This window comes from Phragmites australis, chromosome 2, assembly GCF_958298935.1.
Source record: "Phragmites australis chromosome 2, lpPhrAust1.1, whole genome shotgun sequence".
In the NCBI taxonomy this organism is placed as follows: domain Eukaryota; kingdom Viridiplantae; phylum Streptophyta; class Magnoliopsida; order Poales; family Poaceae; genus Phragmites; species Phragmites australis.
The window spans coordinates 533,290-554,767 of NC_084922.1; the positions used below are offsets into that span (position 1 = coordinate 533,290).

A 21,478-nucleotide genomic window follows, 5' to 3' on the forward strand; every position below is an offset into this window, starting at 1 on the left:
ACGGCGAGGAGACGAAGCGGCGGCGGCCAGCGGGAGGCTGCTGTGCGCGCGTGGAGGAGAGGGGAGGGGAGGGGAGAGGAGGGAAGGGCGGGGGAGCAAGGAATAGACAGGAGGAGACGGCTGACGAGGGGTGGTGGGCATTGCTAAATTTATGTGAGGCGCGTGCGCAGCAGGAAGGGGTGGGAAGGGTGTAGGGCGGTGGCGACGGGGAGGAGGAGGAGGAAGGAGTCGCGCCACCGCTCCCAACGGCTTGGCTACTCGAGTGGCGGCATTGGGGAGGAGAGGAGAGGAGCGAAGGAGATTGAAAGGGTGCAAGGAGAGGAGAAGCTAACGAGACTGTAATAACACTATCTCGACTACATTCTCTTCGTTTTCTTCCTTTCTTAATTCTTTTTTTATTTTTATTCTCTTCAACCGCTCTTCTTCGAAAGAATTCATTAACAAAACGAAGAGAGAATTCTATCCTAAGAAAAATAGAAGAGAGAATTCTTTTATAAAAAGAAACTGTTGAAACGGTAAAGAAAACGAAAATCCCTTTGCGAAGTGAACGTGACTCGTGAAAGGATTTTCTTGAAGATGGTTTAAAAGTGTGATTGGATGCTCGCATGTATTTTTGTCTTTATATATTGTATATATAGGTTAGGTAGAGTTATATTTGTTAAGAGAAGTGTATTTTGTTAGTTGTATTTATTTTGATTGGTTAAATTAAGTTTATATTTGATTGACCGAATCTAATATCACATGAGCAGATGTAAAAGTTTAAAATCCAAAATGGGCTCACACCCTCATACAAAAGAGTGAGAAAGGGGATAGAACCAAAATATTATAGCAAATGAATGTCATATCTACAAATGGGCTCACAACCCGATGACAAAGTCCTAGGGAGGGACTTAGCCGGTCGAGGGTTCGAGCCACTAGTCTCGTACGACCCTGCCTCTAATAAAAGTCATGAAAATAGATCCCACTATTTAAAAACAATAAATACCATGTTATGAGTCAAGTAGGTTAGTCTAGCTATATGCGACAATTCAAGGGAAATAGAATTGTGATAACATACCTGTCAACTTCAGTGATTACCATAAATGTTATTGGAGTGTCGAGGATAGAAAGATCGACTTAACGGTTGAGTTCCGCTACTCAAGCTTAGGCTCCTTGGTGCTAGATCAATAAAAGCAAGGATGCTAGCGTGGGTACAAGAGATGCACGTAGATGCAATGGGGCTGAGGGACGGTGAGAGAGATAGCAAGTGGCTTGCTTAGGTGATGGATATTGAGAGGGAGGAGGGAGCGGAGGAGGGAGAGTAAGGACGAAACTATTATTATAACAATGTAGATAAGTTTTTTTAAAACATATTGTATACGTCTTATTTGTAAGTATTTTTTTAAAAAAACCTAAAAAGAGTGACGCGTCATATATAATGCTGCTAATATTTCAATATTATTTGGTGCATCAAGAATGCGATAAAAACACACAGAATGCATGTTGTCTCTAGCAAATGGACGCTACACATTGGAGAAGGGGAAAGTGTAAACTTTACTAAATATATGTGTCCTTTATAAACACCTAGAACAAGTGATGCATTTGGCTCGTTCTAAAGAGAATCCTCAGAAACCTAGCTTATGAAGAGGTGATTCTTAAAAAAAGAAATAACTCAAGTAAACATGCGCCTTTAGACATAAATGCCTGGGTGTGGAGAGGTGATTCTTTGGCGTGTTTTGCAATGACACCGTCGAAAAGACCTGACCACTTGCCACCATGTCGGTTCCAGGCACGCATGCAGCGCACTCGAACGATCCATGGGGTCGGCCCTGCACTGCAGCTGTGTCCTTTTGTTGGCTCCAAGCAAAGCAAAGCGAAGCAGCTGGCCTGGAAATATCGGCGTTCCATTCTCCGGTTGCTCGCATCGGCGGCGTGACTACGGCCGGACTCGAGCGGCCGGCCGCCGGCGCAGGTAGGGGCGCAATCCGTGCATGCGCCGCCGATCAGGCTGCCTCCATCGTCAGACTTGACTCTTTTTTTTGAACGATGGTCAGACTTGACTTTTTTTTTTGAACGATGGTCAGACTTGACTTGTACTACGACTCCTGCTGGACTAGTATGTTCGGTTCTTTTTATGGGGTAGATCTAGGTAGGACCTTTATTATGGACCAAGAGCATCGTAAAGGATCAATAAATACTACGGGCATACAGTATTTAGCATGGGTCATGGGACTATTTTAGACGTAGTTATTAATTTCATCGAATTTTGGAAAGTCCTGCGAAAAGTCAATATTGAGCGACGTATAATATATGATTGGTTACCTGTATGGATTGTATATATGTAAATTGAGAGGAAATAGTTTGAGCGGAGTATGTTTATTGAAAAGAATATTTTTTGTTGGTTGTATTTGTCTGGATAGACTAAGCTGAGTTTCTGTTTGACTAATGAATCTGAGATCGTACGAGCGAATACAAGAGTTTGACGAGCATCTGGGCCCTCCACTCAATCTCTCCTCCCTTGTTGACCTCCGTGGCGGCTACTACATCCCTTGTCTGGATGGATCACGTCATCAACACCACTCGTTTGCCCTTCCGCCTCCCTATCGCCAACAAATCCCTTTTTGCGAGTGGAGATCTTGTCCATCAGCGACGACGAGCAGGTGAGAAAGAGAATGTGTAGATGGACCCAAGAAGAAGATAAGAGTGAAGAGAGAGGTGGAATGACAAGTGGGACCAAATACAAAATCATCCAAAAGTAGCAAATCATTAAAGCCTCTTTCTTGAGAGTTGTATTTTAAAGTGTTGTCTGTTGAGAGATATTTTGATGAAAGTCAATCTTTAAAGTGACAAAAGATCAATTATCTTGAAAAAGATTTTGACGACTATCTAGGTCCGCGGCTCAATCTCTCCTCCCTTGTTGACATATTATACTGCATCATAAACAGAATAAATGTCGTTCTAGGATCAAATTTTTAACAGTTTGGTAAGCATTATCTAGAGTTGAAAATATGTTGAATGTGGTATTAAGAAATCTTCTCTGAAATGTCAGTAGGAAAAATTTTGCGTACTTTTGTACCTACATGCATGAATTTTGCATTGGCAAGTGCAGGCCGTCCGCCATTACAGCCACATGAGCCAACGAAGGAAGGAACGATGTGATCCGTCCGATGCAGCAGCAGGAGTCAGAGAGAGAGAGAGAGAAGGGCGATGGGGCCTACCTGCTTTTCAACGTTCACATACTCCGAGATCCTGTCCATGCCAGGATTTAAATTTAAATTTAAAACCGCGACGAGGCCTTGTTGTGGTCACTGGCTCGGTGGTGACCGCCCGGCACTTTGAGGCCAGCCCTCCAGCGCTGGAGGGGAGGCGGAGACCCGCCGCACCTTGGGCTCACCGCGCGGTGCGCAGCCAGCCAGCCAGCCAGGCAATTCAAAATTTAAATTTCGAAATCCAAAACAAAGCTCTACTCTGATTCAGTTTCTGCGTTGTGATTCAGCAGTACATATAAGCAAGGATATCGTTTGTTGGAGTGAGGCAGCAGGAACACGTTTGTTGAAACTTTAGATCTAATTTTTTTTTAGATCTAGGTATCCTTAACTTTAAAAAATTATGGAATTGAAACCATGGATATATGAAGAGTTTTTGAATAAACTAATTTGTATCTATTTTAGTTTAAAAATAGAGATCTTAGTCTGCAAACTTGAGATATGAGGTGTAGCTCGGAGCTGATACCTTGACAAACTGTTTAGTAGAGGAAACTTTGATCTTGTATACCAATATAAAATATCGATTCGATTCCCAACGGCATTATTATTACTGTTACCAACCAAAGAAGCGACCGATTTGAATTTCAAAACATCACCAAGATTCTGTGAATCAACGGCCTAATCACCCACACTAGTACTATAATACTTGAAAGAACAGGGGTCTTTTCTTAAAATAGCCAATCCCCCTCCATCCTTCCCTTGTTCCCTCCCAATCCCCTCAACGCTGTCGCGGCCCAAACCCTCTCCGCTCCCCACCGCCACCAAACCCTAGCGCGATGTCGAGCATCGCCGCCTCCCGCCGCTCGTCGTCGGCCACCGCGAAGCGCCCCGCGATGGCAGAGAGCGCCGGGGGACCCAAGGCGCCGGGCCCCGACGCCGCGCAGGCCAAGAAGCGCGTCGCGCTCGGCAACATCACCAATGTCGCCGCGGGAGGGGGGAGGAAGGTTGCGCCTCTGCCAGGCACCGCGGTACGTGCGGCTCCGACCGTGAGGGATCGTTGCGGGATTGGGGATTTCTTCCCAAACTTCTTGTGGTGTTCTTGGGGAGGAGATGCTTGGCTGGGATAACGTTTCCTGAAACGTTGCAGAAGAGAAGCCACGGCCGCGAATCGGCGTGGCTTTCCTCTTGCTTCTTGCTTGTTCTTGGATGGATCGAGTGTATTTCCGGTTTCTTGGTTAGGGCAATTCTTGATGTCGAAATGTGCTGCACATTCTTCAAAGCGATCTTTGCAAGATATAGTTTTTGTGCGATTTGGTGGTTTCTTTTGCCGTTCGCTAGTGCCATGATTGTTGGGTCCATGTGGTTTCTTGGGTTCTTGATGCAACGTTTCTTGGGTTCATGTGGTTTCCATGATTGCTCTTTTCTTCATCAATCCGATATTCTGATGCGGCGTACGGCATTTCCTGGGTGTATTTGGTTTAGCTTAGGCCAAACATCTCCTCTTCCACATTCCCTGAATCTCCTCTTTCTCTTGCTTATTTTAAGGCTCATGGACTAGGTACTCTTTCTTGGTTGAAATCTTGGTACCTACCGGTGGTCAAAAAGCTAGACCCTGGTACAAAATTTATCGGCATTTTCAAAATAAAGTTCCCTGGTTTTCGTAATGTGACAATCTTTTGTCTTTGTTTGCTTTGAAATCTTCTCTTGGCAATATGATATTGTGCACTTGCAGTGTTGCTGTTTTTTAATATCCTTTTCTTCGTAATTAGTGGCCATCGAATTTAGAGGCTTGAAATAACTTAACCCTTTTGCTCAATTCTCATGCAGAAGTTGAATTCAGCTGCCTCTGGTGCGCCCGTTAAGAAGGGATCCTTGGCAAGCGCTCGCAGTGTGAGCTCCATTCGGGGTTCTGCTGTGAAATCTGCTTCCACCAAGCCAGCTCCACCCCTATCTCGCTATGGTAGCACGACACAAAAGCAAAATGTTCCTCCTCCTAAAGTGCCTACCATTGTCCATGTGCCGAATCGCATACCTGCCTTGGCACCCTGCAGCAGCTTTGTGTCTCCTGGACGCTCAGAAGATTCAGTGTCTGTTGACGAGACGATGTCGATTTGTGACTCTATGAAAAGCCCGGACTTTGAGTACATAGACAATGGGGATTCCTCAATGCTCGCTTCATTGCAGCGAAGGGCAAATGAGCACCTACGTATCTCAGATGATAGAGATGCTGAGGGTTTGTTTTCCTTGCTGAAATTTGTGTTAGGATTTGTGCTTTGTAATGTACTTTGATTTTATTATTTAAATGCATATGTCCTGCTTTCTTTAGCAGAAACTAAGTGGAAGAAGAATGCCCCTGCCCCAACGGAAATGGACAGCATTTGTGATGTTGACAATGATTTTGAGGATCCACAGTTGTGTGCTACTCTCGCTTCCGACATCTACATGCACCTGCGAGAGGCTGAGGTGACACATTCTTTTCCTGCACCTTTGTCTGTGCTGAAATAATTTTCCTCAAGCACCTAACATAAGGAACTGTTTTCTATTAGAATGCATTTTAGAGGAAAGCTGATTTTTTAAAGTTTTTTTATTGCTGCATTGATGAAGTTTGATTTGATCAAACGAATGTCTAATTCTGATCTGAGGAGAAAGTCTTCAATTTGGGCTAGACTTGATCTACATACACGTTATAGAGTCCTAGAAACTCTGCCTCTTCCCTTTCTATGTATATGTTATTAATAGTTCTGCTTTGCTTTCTAGCAGACCAGGAAAAGGCCGTCAACTGATTTTATGGAAATGATTCAAAAGGATGTAAACCCAAGCATGAGGGCTATTTTGATAGACTGGCTTGTGGAAGTAAGCTTTTTCTGCTATACAAAATAAACTTAACTAAAAATTCTAAAGATCAATCTTGTTTGACTTTTCACTGTATTCATAATTTTCACTTGTGCAGGTTGCTGAAGAATACCGTCTTGTTCCTGATACATTATACCTGACAGTTAACTACATTGACCGTTATCTCTCTGGTAACGAAATCAACCGTCAAAGGCTGCAATTACTCGGTGTTGCTTGCATGCTTATAGCTGCGTAAGATACAGCTAGTTCTCCTTTTATTTTTCCGCCAGTTATTCTGAGTTACCACTTGGCATTCTAATTTTGACACGCCGAACACTTCAAATTCAGAAAATATGAGGAGATATGTGCACCCCAAGTAGAAGAGTTCTGCTACATAACTGATAACACATACTTCAGAGATGAGGTCTGTGATATATTCCTTCCGACAGTTGTTTTTATCTCTAACAGTCTCTTGTTCGTCTCCGCCACTCTAACTTATACATGAACAGGTTTTAGAAATGGAAGCTTCTGTCCTGAACTACCTGAAGTTTGAAATGACTGCACCTACAGCAAAGTGCTTTTTGAGGTTCTGCTCTCTTTCATCTTATTTAAGGTTATGATGCTAGTGCGAATGGAACATCACTAACTATTTTTCTTGCTTACAATAGGAGATTTGCTCGTGCTGCACAAGTATGTGATGAGGTACCGCCCTCTTAATCTGTTTCTTCTTACCGGATGCAATTCCACAGTAAGCTATATATGCCATTGCATTGCACTTATGACTTTTCCTTGTACAGGATCCAGCTTTGCATCTAGAGTTCGTAGCCAATTATGTCTCTGAACTATCACTGCTGGAGTACAATCTATTATCTTACCCTCCTTCACTAATAGCTGCATCAGCTATCTTCTTGGCGAAATTTATACTGCAGCCAACAAAGTATCCATGGGTAGGGGGAATCACCACCTTTCCGTTTACATATATCTCTGTAGCAGTTTCCAAATCAAATGTCTGCATGAGCTAACATGTACTTCTCATTGCAAATTGGAAGCAGAATTCCACCCTTGCCCATTACACGCAGTACAAGCCGTCGGAATTATGTGACTGTGTAAAGGCACTGCACCGCCTTTTCAGTGTTGGTCCTGGGAGGAACCTTCCTGCAATCAGAGAAAAGTACAGTCAACATAAGGTAACTGGATGTGGCCCTTAATTTCTTTACTTGTCATTATTGTTGCTAATACTAATGCCATCCATCCACTTTCCTCCTTCAGTACAAATTTGCCGCAAAGAAGCACTGTCCACCATCCATTCCTACTGAATTCTTCCGGGATGCAACATGCTAGACTAGTACAAGCGGAGTAGTGTAGTTGCAGTTGCTTACTGAATTCTTCCTCTTGTGGCTCAAATGGCCAGTTGCACCGCACGCCTGTGCAGGTGGCTGGTTGACGCAGGAGTGCTGATGGCCCCTGTTGTTTCAGATGATTAGAAGAGTGTAGATTCTAGATGGATGCTCTAGTGTTTGTGGTCATGTTAGGGGCATTGGTGTATGATATTATCTCATCCTCTCCTGGTTCCTGATGTTCTCTTCCTGTATCTAGACCCATGTTTTCAGGCGCATGTAAATCAGAGTTCTGTAGCAAAGCACAACATCTTGTTTGTAATGCGATAATACTGGAGTCAGCCACTTGAAAGCATGGCTACCAAGTTGGGTGACGCCCATGTTTGATGTATGAGTGCCGTCGCACCGCTAGTCTGATAATAAGAGCACCATATTTTAGCAGTGCTCAGTTCCTCCTCTGTGTCTCGTTCTCGAACTCTGCATAGTATCCATGTTAACATTACATTTTTGCATTTATTGATGCAGTGCTCATACTGATGCAGTGTTGACGTTACATTTTCCATTTATTTAAGTTAATGGAAAGGCTCTGTTTACTGAGATTTTGGTTTGACCTTTTCTTTTCTTTTCTCTTCACCTTCACGCATCTGGTCAGGGTTTTCAGATTGTTTAATGCAATTCTTTTGTTAACTATCTTCTAGGTTAGTAGTCGACTGGTTATGACAGATAAGAAACTCATACTCCCCTTGCTGACAAAAAGGTGAATCTCTGGGGAGTATGCAGTCAACAAATTTTAAGTCTAACCTGGATATATGCATATGCATTAAGAATTGCATATGAAAAACAAAAACGCTACATGTAACACAAACAAAAGGAGCCAACACGATGGATCAATGTACCTGGACATTTCATTCCAGAGTGCGAAAAACTTGTGCGATGTCCCTCTCAACTCAATTCAATTCAATTCAATTCAATATGCCAGGTGAAGTCAGGCTCAAACAATTCATGTTGTAGCCATGTACAGCTGTTTAGACGTGCATATCTCGTGTAACGCAATTAAACTGAACCTATACTAATTAATAGTTGGAAAACCGTATCAACAAACATGGTGCCAGCTGCGTGATTAGAAAAATAACTCGACAAAGATCGTATCTTCTAGTTAATACCACAGCTAATTGGCCCTGAATGTTCCGGAAAATCCAAGCTAATTGCATTTGCACTGTGCCTTGGTAAGCTCTGAACATGCATGATTGATAGGATTTGATTCTGATGGATGTTTAATCCCATAGTCTATGTTATGCATGATGTCTAATCATCATTGATCGTTCATGCCTAGACGAATATTACTTGCATAGCTGTGTATATACCCTTGAGAACCAACAGCTAGCTCAATCTTGGTAGAGAAAACATTTGTATATGTGCTGTCTCCGATTTGTGTTAAATTCAAGGTAGGAAATCGTCAGACATATAATTCTCAGATGAAAGATTGGTGTAAAAGCCACAAATAGTAGTTTGAATATGTATGAAGAATTGTGTTCCATCGTTGCAAGATAGAGCTAAATCATGTTCTTCCATTTATCTCAAATGTTCAAAAATCATTAGTTCTACAATCATACGGGTATACATACGCAGCGCACATCTCTTTCTGAGATGGATACCTGCCTACTATTATATTCTGAAGCTGTGTGTAATTTACATCACGATCTAGAATTCTTGATAAAATCAAATCACTTGAGAGATACCGCTAAGTCATCTCAAAATCCGTAAACTTATGAACAAAATTCGAGAGCTACGTATAAAGATGTCTATTTGGGAATGGATGGAGTATCTAAGCTGTATACACAATTACTAATCTTTATAGCCTTGATGGTTATCCTGAATCTTGATTGCGGCACAAAAAGTAGTCATTAAAAAACTAATCTTAGCTTACGGTTGAGTGCTCATCCGTAACAAGTAACTTACTTGGAAATTTGATTCCTGATACCTGCTGATTAGTTTTCCAGAAGCTGTGTTTCTGACCTAATTGCACACGACTTAGAAACACTACACTCAAGCAAGCATAACCTGCTGACCAGAATAGTTTTTTGTGGGTTGAGGTATACATGTACTATCAGTGAGCTGTTCTTGGTACCATCATATCATAATGATGAAAGGGGTGACAGCAAATAGGGGGTTGTCATCTGCCAATTTTTGCTGTTCAACAAGACAAAGAAGAGGGCCTACATATTTTAGCTCATCTTCGTCAGCTTGCTTGAGTTGTCAGTTTGTGTTCGCATATATACAAAACACAGCCCTATTTATTTTATGTACTTGACAAAAAACAATACGACATAAACATACCAAGGGGTTGGTATTCTAAGTTCATATGTGATTTAGGACTCGGAGCATCGGGCGACACCGCACCAACTATGTATTGAAACCTGCTTTACGATGTCCCAAGATTATAATGTTTGAAAGTCTTTTCTACTTTCCGTAATCGATTGGAGGTAACATCGAAAATAATGCTTAAAAGACTTCGTAGATTAACTAGAATTTTCATGCCGACAAGTACATGTAAAACTTGAAATAGAAGTGCTAAAAGTTCCAATGGCTAAAAGCCTAAAACTTGGAAGATGAGGAGGAGGTAGCTGTCTTATCGTGCTGGTAGAGGTACCCCTCATGCCAGCCCTGCACTTGCCTTGCCATGCCTTGAGTCTCGTGTTCCAAGCAAGCATTGCCACCATAAAGATTCTTCTCTTCCGATAAACTGTTACAAATGCTGCAAAATTGATTAGCTGTTTTTTTTTTGTTTAATTTGACTCCTGGCGATGCCTGGGGTTTTATATTTGTTTTGTTTACTTAAAAAACTTGTGGAATGAAATCAAAGAGGATTTTCCAAGGACGACGAAGGCTGTGATTGGCCGGGGGAGTTGCTTCTTTGAGGAGCTCACGCTACTCCCCAAGTTGGGTTGGGGCAAATGTGGGCCACTCGTATTATCTGCCCGTGCTTGATCTTCTGCGGTATGAAGATGTGCCACCTCCTGGGTACATGCTTCCTTCGGTAGACGTACTAGTAGGATACGGTTCAGAAGAGGAGATGAAATGACTTGAGAGTTTTTCTTTTTCTTTTTTGTGAACTTTGGCATGCTATCCTAGGACCCATCATGGATGTTTGATCTTGAGATGAAATGCATATGCAGGCACTCGAGTGACGAAACAAGTCAAAAAGTTTGCTGTTGACGATGCTTTGTTGTTTAACCTACTCCAAGTCTTATGCATGCATTACTTTAATTTTATCCATTATTGTTACGTTGATCTACTCAATTGTTTGATCTATCATACGCACCAACTAAGACACATTGGGGATAGTTAGGTGATCACAGAGTGGTAGCATAGAGGATCCCAGCGACTTACTCCAGCGCATCTGAGCTTGCAAGGCTCCTCTGGCCACGACCCCTTCCTTGCTTCCTTCTTCTTCAACTCAGCTCTGCTCTCGCCTGCCTTCATGACGACATGCCTTCCATAATCTTCCTTCCGTTTGACACCTATGCCCCTGCCTCCCCCGCACAACCACGCCACCTCACGCGGGGCAGCCCTGTAGTTTATCGCCAGCTCAGGGTGGCTTCCTTGCCAGCCCATTATATATCACTCTCATGGCACACCGTGGCTCCTGTACTGCTTGCTGCCCATTCATAGGCTCGGCTGGTGATCACAGCTCCACATCACAGCCATCTATCTCTTCTCTCTCCTCCTCCTCCTCCTGCTGCTGCTGCTGCATGTATGCTTGCTTGCTTTTCGTCCAGCTCATTTCTTCTTGATCATCTCATTGGTTTGGTTCCATTTCAGTGTCATGAGAAACTGAATTTTCTTATGGTTTTCATGGTGCCTCTTGTGAGCGATAGCAAAGCTAGGAGAGCTAGGGAGAGATGACTAGTGTTTGGAAGACCAAGGTTCTGCCCGGGCTGACCAAGATCTTTGACAAGGATGGCAAGAAGGCTGCTGCTGCTGAGTTCCTGAAATCCTTCAACAAGGTAGATGGTGCATGGTCTCCGTCTTAATCTCCTCTGTATTTTTGGTTTTGAGTATTAATCGAGAGCCTGGTGTGTATGCAGGAGGAGATTACCAAGGAGATTGAGGACAAGAAGGCAGAGCTGGAGCCCAAGGTTGTAGAGGCTTATGAAGCATCTCCAGCTGAGGTTAAGGTAAGCCGATGATGAATTTCAGTGTTTGTTTGGGTTGCTCTAGGCATAGCTGTTGCTGGTACTTATACTATTTTTACCTGTTATTTTTTTAATATAATTACCTGCTAATTAAGCATGCATGTTGCAGGCTTTGTTCAAGGATAAGAAACCAGCCAAAGTCAGCAAGAAGAACTCGGCTGCAGTTACCAAGTTCCTTGAGGAATTGGCCAAGATTGGTAAGTACTCCTATCACAAAGTGAAACAATAACTGTTCTTGTCTTGTGTATTTTGCGTTCTATATACTATTTTAAAACTAGATTAACTACAACAATATACTAGCACTGTTCCTTTTGGCGTCACAACTTAGGTTCACATGCAAAAGACAATATCACCTTTGTTCAAAGTAGTAGTTTTTTTTTTTTAAAGTAAGGATTTGCATATGAATCTCGCGGAATATGAAAATCCAGAACGGACAAAAAGAATTAAAGACCTTGTGTTTTCATATGCTAAATAGTAAGAGGTGAACTATACCAAGGTGAGTATATATATTTTTTTTCCAAAAAATAGTTTTGTTTTTCCGAAACAAATACAACCACCTTTTTCTTTAGTTCCTTTTAGCAATCTTGTGGAGTCAGTTTCTTGGGGTTCATCCTTGAGTAACCTTTATTCTGTATCTTTTTGGACAAACTAACATTTATTCTCCTTTCTACGCAATTAAACTGCACAGGAATCTTCTCAACTACTACTATGTTTCTCTGAACACCCAAACTATGTTACTTCAACTGATGCAGACAAAAACCTAACTAGTCGATTAAAAAATTAGTAAAACTAACGTATAATTACAATTTAAACCTTAACTACTCCCTTGCATGGCTGTTTCTGGTTCTTGAAGAAAATATAGCCTTGATCGAATTTTCGTTCTTTCTTTGTTTGCAAAATACCTCACTTTAAATTTTCAATGATGATTAATAATGGATGTTCGTCTGCAGAATTCCCGGGAGCCAAGCTGGTGAGCGACGCGGTGGCCAAGTCCGGCACCGCGCCCCTCTCCCCGGCGATCGCCTTCATCTTGGACAAGGTAGCGCCTTTCATCCCCAAGGAGGAGCCCAAGGCCGAGCCGGAGCCCCCCGCTGCGGCTGAGGCCACATCCCGGGAAGTCGTCGTGGAAGAGAAGAAAGAGGAGGCCGCTGAGCCGGCTGCGGTTGCGGAGGCGGCGGCGCCGGCTGCATCAGAGGCGGTGGTAGAGGAGAAGAAAGAAGAGGAGAAGAAGCCGGCGGAGGCTGAAGCCGCGGCGCCAGCTGAGGAGAAGAAGTGATCACTATGGAAGAAGCAAGCAAATGAAGCTACCTTGTGGTAATTAATTAAAGTTACTCTCTTGTCAACGTACGTACGTAGCTGCACAAAGTAAGATACACAGTTGGCCATGATGCATACGTACAAGCATGCTTGGCATGCGAATGTTGCATGGATGGATGGATGCATGCATGAACATTTATTTGTTATTCTTTCTTACACCTCGATCTTTTGAACCGTGTAAATGTGTAATGTGGGGCTTTTTTCTTGTTTTGATTTGGGGTTGATGAAACATCTGTAATTATTTATATTGATATGTTTGTTGTTGGTCGTATTTAAGAAACTCTCTTGTGTATACTTTTTTTTATTGTTTTTCATGCACCCTGAGGTGTGATACGATGTGATCTATGAGGGTATATATACACAGACATAAGCAATCAATATATATTTATCTCCAATTGTAAAACGACGAACAAATTAATTTAATTGATGTGCATATGTCGTGGTACGCATGAATTCTTGAAAATTGCGTAGGAAAAGTGTTCTTTTATTACTGGATCGAGGTACGTACGTCTCTCTGGACATAGGTTGATTATTAAACAGCATGCATCGTCTCTTCACAAGATAAGCACAAGAGGTTGGTACAGTATTTGATAACAAGTGAGCTGAGTGAGGTGCATGTACCAAATATATCTAGCTAGGCAAGATTAATAATAATAATTCTGCAGGCAGGGTGAGCGGCCAAAATCAATCAGTGGTGCGAGGAAAAGGACGTGATCATAATCCTCAAATACCAACGCGGCTTCTCTCGTCGTCAGTCACTGCACCAAGCATCGCCATCTCTCTCTCTCTCTCAACGAATTATAAGAGTTGCCTCCATCACCAGCCTACTATATATATATATATATATACTTACTGTAGTTTATGGTTTATGTCTACGTACATGTCCAATTACAATAAAAAACACTAGAGTTATAATATGTAAGATAGAAATTTACAACCAAATTTAAATAAAAAAATTAAAATTAAAATTATATTATGGATTAACCACTACATGAAAAAAGCTTAAAAGTGACGAGTCATAATCGCTATGGGTGACGGGTCCTGCACTCGTCACTGATGATCAGTTATAAGTGACGGATAAAGGCCTGCCACTATTAAAATTATTGGTGACAGGTCAAAATTTAGCTCATCACTAATGAATGTAATAAGTAATGGGTTATAACTGTGATCCATCATTTATGACTGACGAAAGGTCTTCGCGTTTTTTGGACACGAAAAAAAGTTAAAAAATATTTTCTTACCCGAGCCAACCCAACTCAAGACCATCACCACTCACCACACACCACGTGTACCTTACTATTTTTCAAGCTATTTTATAGTATGCGTTCTGTGGGAATCGAACTCGCTACATACCCTCGCACGTGTAGCAACCTTACCATCTCACCATCACATGCGTTCTGAAGAGAGCAAAATATTTTATCCTTTTAACCTTTTTGCTGAAGGTCATGAGTGACAAGTCATAACTATTACAGTATGACTTGTAAAAAGTGATAAGTCACATTTATGACCCGTCATTAATGTTTATTGTAAAATAGACACATAAAACAGTTGATCTGGATTCGGTTAAACGGGCATAACTTTTGCATACAGACTCCGATTTTAATGTTTTTTTTTGACTATACGGATATTAAAAAAAATTACATCCATTTCTCCCTAATTTTATTGGGTTCGTTGAATTTTTCGGGGCCAAAAATTTGAAGATTGAGTTCTCGTCCTTAGAAGTTTCTGCATCATTTTTAAGACGCACGTTTGTGTCTATAGAAGGCTCCCCTTATATCAAACTTGAGCAGAAATATATAATAGTTCCTATTCTAGTGTTGCTACGGTAAGAAAAAAATAAGAGAAAGATAAAATTAAAATAAAAAATATTTGTTAATGCACTACTATAAATCAAATTGCTGTAGAAATAATATTTGCTTTTACCGTTTACTATATATTTTATGGTTTACAAATAAATGCAAATTTTAATGTTATATATATGAAATATATATTGTACAACAACTATTATATAGTTATAATTTTTAATTAATATAGTAGCTAGATTTATAATTGATATATTACGAAGGATATATTATATATGTTACAACTATGGAAAAAAATTGAAGAGTTGATGGGCTCTAATGTTTCATGAAACTGATTGATTAATACATCTAATGATTAACTAATTAAGATTTTTTCATCTATTCTGTTTTATTAAACTGGTCATTAGTGATAGATCAATATTTGATCTGCTACTAATGACTCTCTAGGATGGCCCGTTACTTATGAATGGCCTAAGATGACTTTTTACTTATGACTGATTTAGGATGATCCGTCACTGATGACTAGGTCATAACTACGACTCATCACTTTTAATATAAGTAACTTGTTAGGTAGATCAATTACAACTTCACGTCCAGAAATACATAATTGCAACACGAGAAGCTAACACTGTGAGTTACAACTTGTTATTCATACTGCGCACTTCCCCCAGTTACAACCCGAAACATTGTGAGTTACAACTTGTTAGGTAGACCAGTCATAACTTCATACCATAAATACATAATTGCGACACGAGAAGCTAACTTTGTGAGTTATAATTTGTTATTTGCACTGCGCACATCCTCTGATTACAACCTAAAACACTGTAAGTTACAACTTGTAGAATGTGCGCAGACAATAACTATAGTAAACATACATGCAGAATATATATATATATATACACACGCGCACGTTAGCAAATTTTAACGGTGGGCAAGTATTCACCGATGGCGAGAGATAAGCACACAGTTACAATTTTTGTTTTTAGATAATAGTTACAATTTTTGTATGCAATTAACCATTTGATTTGTCTGAGTATAGTGGCATATGGTGACAAGATTCACGGGAATCTGGCGCAGTAGGGCCCCTCGCTAAAAATATACACAGCCATGGGAATTAGATTCCTGCTAATGGTCAGTTTCGGAAAGGGTAGTTTTTGGAAAAGACAGGATGGCTTCTTCTCCTTTTTAGTGATTTCAACTTCTTTTGTACTTTTCGTTTTAGCTGCCGTGCCCACAATCTCAATATTGTGCTCTACCACTAAATTGGATCGATGATCTCATACTATTTAGACAAAATTAAATGGATTCTATAAAAAAAATATCTATATTGAAAAATATCATCAGTAGTGAGTATGACATAAGGGCTCATATGTTATCACTATGACTGATGATATTTTTTAATTTTTACGATTTTTACGATGTTATATAGTAAATTATCTTTAATGTTTATTTAACAGAGAAAAATATCTTTTTTTTTGCGAAAAACCAAGAAAACTATAGCTTAAAAGAATTTTAACCAGATATATTTAGTACTACACTATTTAATTTGCAGAAAAGTATGTGTCTGCACCTCTACCCTGCATGAAAGAAAGCCGGCCGGGAAAGATGTTTTGAGGTTTCTTGCTAAAAGCTGGCTGCTGAAACCCTCACAGCAAAGATTGATAAACCTACTCATCTGGCGCTGCAGTGACGGACTCAATGCCAGAGGGTAGGGTAGGCACATGATTAGGTTTTTTTTTTCTTTAGACGAACTGTGGGTTAGATCGTATACTAAATTAAACTTAAGCTAGATTCTATAATAGTCTTAGACCCATTTAAACTATACTTAGGTTCGCCACTGTGATGCTTTTATGATATTTCTTGAGTCTATCTTAGGATCTATTTGTTTCGGATTGTAAAAGTTGAACTGTGATCATAATCCAAAAATTGAAACAAACAGTTGGTTGTAAAAGCTGGATTGTTACAATTCAACATCTAGATTGTAATAATCCAGCAATCTACTTTGCATCAGATTATAACAATCCACAATCCAACTTTTACAATTCAGTTTCTTAGATTCTACAATTTATAAGTTGTTTTTCATGATCTCTAACTGAAACATATAGATACTTAGTTGGACAAGCAAGCTGCGGCCACTTGCAATTCAGTAGGGCTGCCATGTCCAGAATGATTAGGCTCGATCTGTTGGTTGCCTGGTCAAGCCAGCAGGAGCAAGAGCAGATAGATCATGGCCAAGGCCTCTGGAGATTGCCCTCAACCAGATATATATGTCGACACACACACGGGCTGAACTAGGTTTATTAGTGCTGCTAATTATAAGCTCGCTGGCTACCAAATATCTTATATACATGCCTTCCCTAGCTAGCTTTCATGTCTTTAATGGTATTGTATAAGCAGAATTTGTTTTGTTGGTGAACAACTGATCAGTAACATGGCTTTCTGCAGAGGAAATATTTTTTGAGCTGGTTTCTGAGAGGGAATTGGCATTCTGGAAGCGCGTAGCAGGAATCATTCTTGATGTAGCAAGTGATGCATATATATGTGCCATCGAGCTAGGGTGTGATTGGTTATTGGCATAGGGTAACTTGGTCCGGCGGATGTGTATAATTTCGGAGAGAAACGTATTTTGATGCATGTATGTATAGTTCTAGCCTGGCCAAGCGGATACAAATATACGCCTGCAGCCTAGCCCGGCAGATGCAGATCTTACATCCGCTCATACAGGTGGGTCCACTTGTCTGTGTCACAAAAATATTTGTATATGAGCAACCAATCATAATCTCAACTCTTGCATCCGCTCATACGACCTCAGATTCGGTCAACCAAACAGAAACTCAGCTCAGCCTATCCAAATAGATACAACCAACTAACCATTCTTCTCCTCAATAAATATAACTCCGCTCAGTCTACTTCCCTTCAGCTTACATATACGATCAATGTGAGCTAAACCCATACAAACAACCAATCTCACACCTAGTGTACCCATCACACCATATGTGCAGATAACGTATTTCCTTTGTAAAAAAGGAAACCTGAACTTGCATAACCAAGCAGGTAGGCTGAAGATATATACAAGCCATGTGCTTGACAGGTATATAGACGCATGGAGTGACTGTATGTTGGAGCAATCCGTCGTCCATGTCAGGAAACTTAGAATTTTACAATTGAATATGGATCTGTCTCGATCTCTTAAAAGATTTGATTCTATCTCTTATAGATAAAAAATCTCTCATTGTAGAACACAGATGAATAAAGAAGAGAACATTTCCCTTATATTGTGTTTCCTTTGTGTGATTGTTTTTTTTTGAGATCTTTGAACTACACCGGTAGCAGTGGTTCCTCAACACGTTATCAGCACGAAGCTCTACCAGAGACCAAGCTAGCGAAGTGAATCTGCCTACGACCGATCTGCACTGCATCGATATCACCATCAAGCGGGCAGGTCATAGCCTAGCCTATATGCTCTACGTGGCATAAATTTACCACGATATGAACAGGCTATGGTTTGTCATTAATCTTCCCACTATTGTTGATCTATACGGTTAATCTGGTAGATTAGCTCGCTATTAGATCAAATTGTGGCATGATTAGGACACGCAGATTCGTTTGTATTAGTCATCATGGTGACATGAAGTCTCCGCCCTATGCACTCGTTGCATAGAGGTGTGAAGCCAGCCGTGGAGCCCTGTTGGTTGCATCGAAGTCCTGCTACAGCGCAAACCCTGCTGTGTTCGCATCCTAAAGCCAGGCCATGGCCAACGCTATCCTGCAGGCCGCCAAGTGACGAGGCCCCTTGCTGCATCCTTGCACTACACACTCTTGCTAGCCAGAGGCCTTGCCTGCTATGGCCTGTTGCTATTCACGACACATGGGAGAGGGAAGTCGGCCGAAGACCTCACTGTGCAAAGGCCCGGCCGCACCCTCCTGCTGCTACTAGCGGTGCAGATGGAAAAGGACATAGCCCATGCTGTCGCACTCCCGCCTGAAGCCGCCTTTGTGCGGCCCGCCACCGCCTGTGTTGTTGTGCGCCTGCATTCGCCCAACTGGAAGCCGTCATCATGCTCTCATCTGCCCCACGCGCTCCGTGGCCCTGTTCCACCACGGCTTCATGCGCTCACCCACGGTCACCGCTCGTAGCTAGCCCTGCCTCCCCATGTAACTTGCTATCATGCGAGCTCCCCGCGCGCCCCTAGCAAGCTGAACAATGAATCGTCGCTCGAAGTCTGCCGCCTGCCACCGTACGTGGCCACCTCGGCCAGCATGCCATCTCGCTAGTGCTCGCTGCACTGAGTACCGCCGCACCAGCACATGCATGCATGGCGGCTACGGCTAGGGTTAGTAAACCCTAGTGCATCGTCGGACCGGGCTGCACGGCCTTATGGGCCAAAGGGGGTTGGGCTAGGCTTATGCGATAATAAATTGGCCGGAATAAGAAGATACATGAGTCGTCTAGAAAGAATAGTAATAGGCTGGAATTGAAAAGAAATAGAAAAGAAAAAAAGGCCTGCAGAAATTTTGCAAATTAGACCATATGGTTTATGGAAATTACGCAAATCCTGGAATTTTGCGTATAAACCTTAGAACTTTTAAAAAAATCCCGAAGATACTTTTTCTTGTATAAAAAAGTACCTCTAGAATTTGAATTTTACATCTGTTTTAGCAATTATGCGGTATTTATTTATATGTTATTTTTACTATATAAATTGCTTATTATGAATGTAAATTCAATAATATTTATATAATGCAGTAATCCTATCTAGCAATATGATACAACCTTACAGCAGTAATGCTTGTGTCATCAAAATATATAGATGGCTGGCATCACGAACAAGGAATTCATTGTGCTAAATGCAGATGACTGTAACTATCTCACTTGGGCATCGGATATTCGAACTGTATTAGGAGCGAAAAAGCTTCGCACTGTTATTGGCTTAAGAACAAGTAGTGCAATGGTTCCCACAAGGGATGAGAATGATCATGCACTTTATTTTCTCCGTCACCATTTCTCCCCTACATTGAGGATGAGTACATGATAATGATCAGTGCTAAGACTCTATGGTAATTGTCGGAGGATTAACTCCTGTCGCAGGGATCCCGAGAGACCCCTTTTTAGAGATTCGACCGGGGGATGATCCTGAATAAGTTCGTCGGAGAAATGAATGAGAATAAATACAACGGCCGGTGGTGGGGGAGATGACCTAGTGCAAAAAGAAGTAAATGCACCGAAATTTAGAGAGGTTCGGGTCGCACAGGGGCGTAATACCCTACTCCTGTATGGTTGCAATAACTGTCCTGAGGAAGTCCCTCAAGGATGTTGCTGGTTACAAGAATATTGGTCTGACTAAGAGCTTGAGGCTCCTTGTTCTTCGGCAGGGACTGTGCCTTATGCCTTGTGTTGGTTCTTGTGTTCTTTTTTTGGGTCTACGTCTTCGATTCTCGCTATGTTCGTCGATGCTTGTACCTCTTTCTCTTCTGTGCCGCCGGGAAAGGCGTCATCATTTCTTCTGGGTGAAGTGACCGGGGGTGGAAAAAACGCCGCATGCCCGGTCACCTGTCACCATAAACGCCCTGGCAATGGGCGCCGTGGAGAGGGCCCACCGGGCAGCCGCAGAGCAACCCGGCGTGCCCGTCCTGTCTTGTTCCTCTGCCACAGTAGGGCGGCAGACGGAACGCTTTGATCCTCGCGATGTTATCCCAAGGCAAGCCGGATGATACAGGACGGGACCCGCGCAATTAATAACTCCACGCCTCTCTGCCAAAACAGGGCAGGAACTGACGCTACGGCGGGAGCAGTTGGAGATGTCAGGCCACGCACGCTCATTAAATGCGGCCTCAGACCTCTAATTGATTGACACCTCATCGGCGGGCCCCTCGGGGGTCTTTCTGGGTCGTCGGGGCACCGAGTGCTCGGGGGTACTGTTCACCTCCCCGAGCATTCTCTCCCGAGAATGCCTATCCTTGTCCTTGGGGTACCGGGTGCTCGGGGGTACTATTTATCTCCTCGAGCACTCTCTCCCGAGCACTCTTGCTCGATCCTTCGGGGAACCGAGTGCTCGGGGGCTGCCATGTGCAGCCCCGAGCACTCTCTCCCGAGCACTCTTACGCGGATCCTCGGGGAACCGAGCGCTCGGGAGCTGCCACACGCAGTCCCGAGCACTCTCTCCCGGAACTTAGCTCTTCTGATCGTCGGGGGACTAGGGCGCTCGGGGGTGACCGGGCACCTCCCCGAGCACTTTCTTCCCGGTACTTAGACTCTGTGGATCATCGGGGAACTAGGGTGCTCGGGGACCACCGACTGTGGCCCCGAGCACCTTCTCCCGGGACTTGAGCTTTTCTCATCCTTTAGGAGGGACCTCGTGGAATGGCGCCAGGTGGCGGATGGCTGGCCGGGCCTTGGGACTCAGGGACCCCCGGTTCCTGATACACCGACAGTAATGATCAGTGCTAAGACTCTATGGATGCATTGCAGCAGCGTTGTCTTGGGTGTGGGGGAGGGAGAGGAGAGTGAGTGACGGAGATAGAGGGAGGTGGGGCTGCTGGTGGGGGAAAAAGGAGGGGTGGGCCAGCCCAAGATGGGGTCCACTTTTAAGAGAGAGGAGCTAAAAACTGCTACTAAATTTTATAAGAACTTGTGAAATGATTTACTTCTAAGCGAAACTTAAACTAACAAAAATTCTAATATCGGTTATTTTCAAAACACTAGCAAATGTTGAAACCACCATAGAAATATAACAAGCACTAAACAAAGCTCATGATTAACATGATACCATGATGCATGATCGTGGTTAATGACATGCTTACGGGTTTTG

At 42.4% G+C, this 21,478-nt stretch overlaps 2 protein-coding genes across 3 annotated transcripts; both read left to right on the forward strand.

Annotated features, from left to right (window-relative positions):
* Positions 1 to 3,936: 3,936 nt before the first annotated feature.
* On the forward strand, positions 3,937 to 7,807 carry LOC133892216 (cyclin-A1-2-like). Of its 2 annotated transcripts, none has more exons than XM_062332922.1 (11): positions 3,937 to 4,213; positions 5,013 to 5,418; positions 5,512 to 5,648; positions 5,946 to 6,038; positions 6,136 to 6,269; positions 6,366 to 6,441; positions 6,527 to 6,603; positions 6,686 to 6,719; positions 6,815 to 6,964; positions 7,070 to 7,204; positions 7,287 to 7,807. In XM_062332922.1, the coding sequence occupies exons 1-11, from the start codon at positions 4,022 to 4,024 to the stop codon at positions 7,356 to 7,358; spliced, it is 1,506 nt and encodes a 501-aa protein (XP_062188906.1). In that variant the 5' UTR covers positions 3,937 to 4,021; the 3' UTR covers positions 7,359 to 7,807. The 2 variants fall into 2 exon arrangements, with proteins under 2 accessions (XP_062188906.1, XP_062188909.1); XM_062332925.1 differs by having other exon boundaries at positions 5,515 to 5,648; positions 7,287 to 7,805.
* Positions 7,808 to 11,195: 3,388 nt separating this feature from the next.
* On the forward strand, positions 11,196 to 13,147 carry LOC133892230 (salt stress root protein RS1-like). The gene is made up of 4 exons (XM_062332930.1): positions 11,196 to 11,361; positions 11,443 to 11,532; positions 11,660 to 11,747; positions 12,501 to 13,147. Exons 1-4 carry the CDS (start codon positions 11,257 to 11,259, stop codon positions 12,824 to 12,826), a joined length of 609 nt encoding a protein of 202 aa, XP_062188914.1. The 5' UTR covers positions 11,196 to 11,256; the 3' UTR covers positions 12,827 to 13,147.
* The last annotated feature ends 8,331 nt before the right edge of the window (positions 13,148 to 21,478 follow it).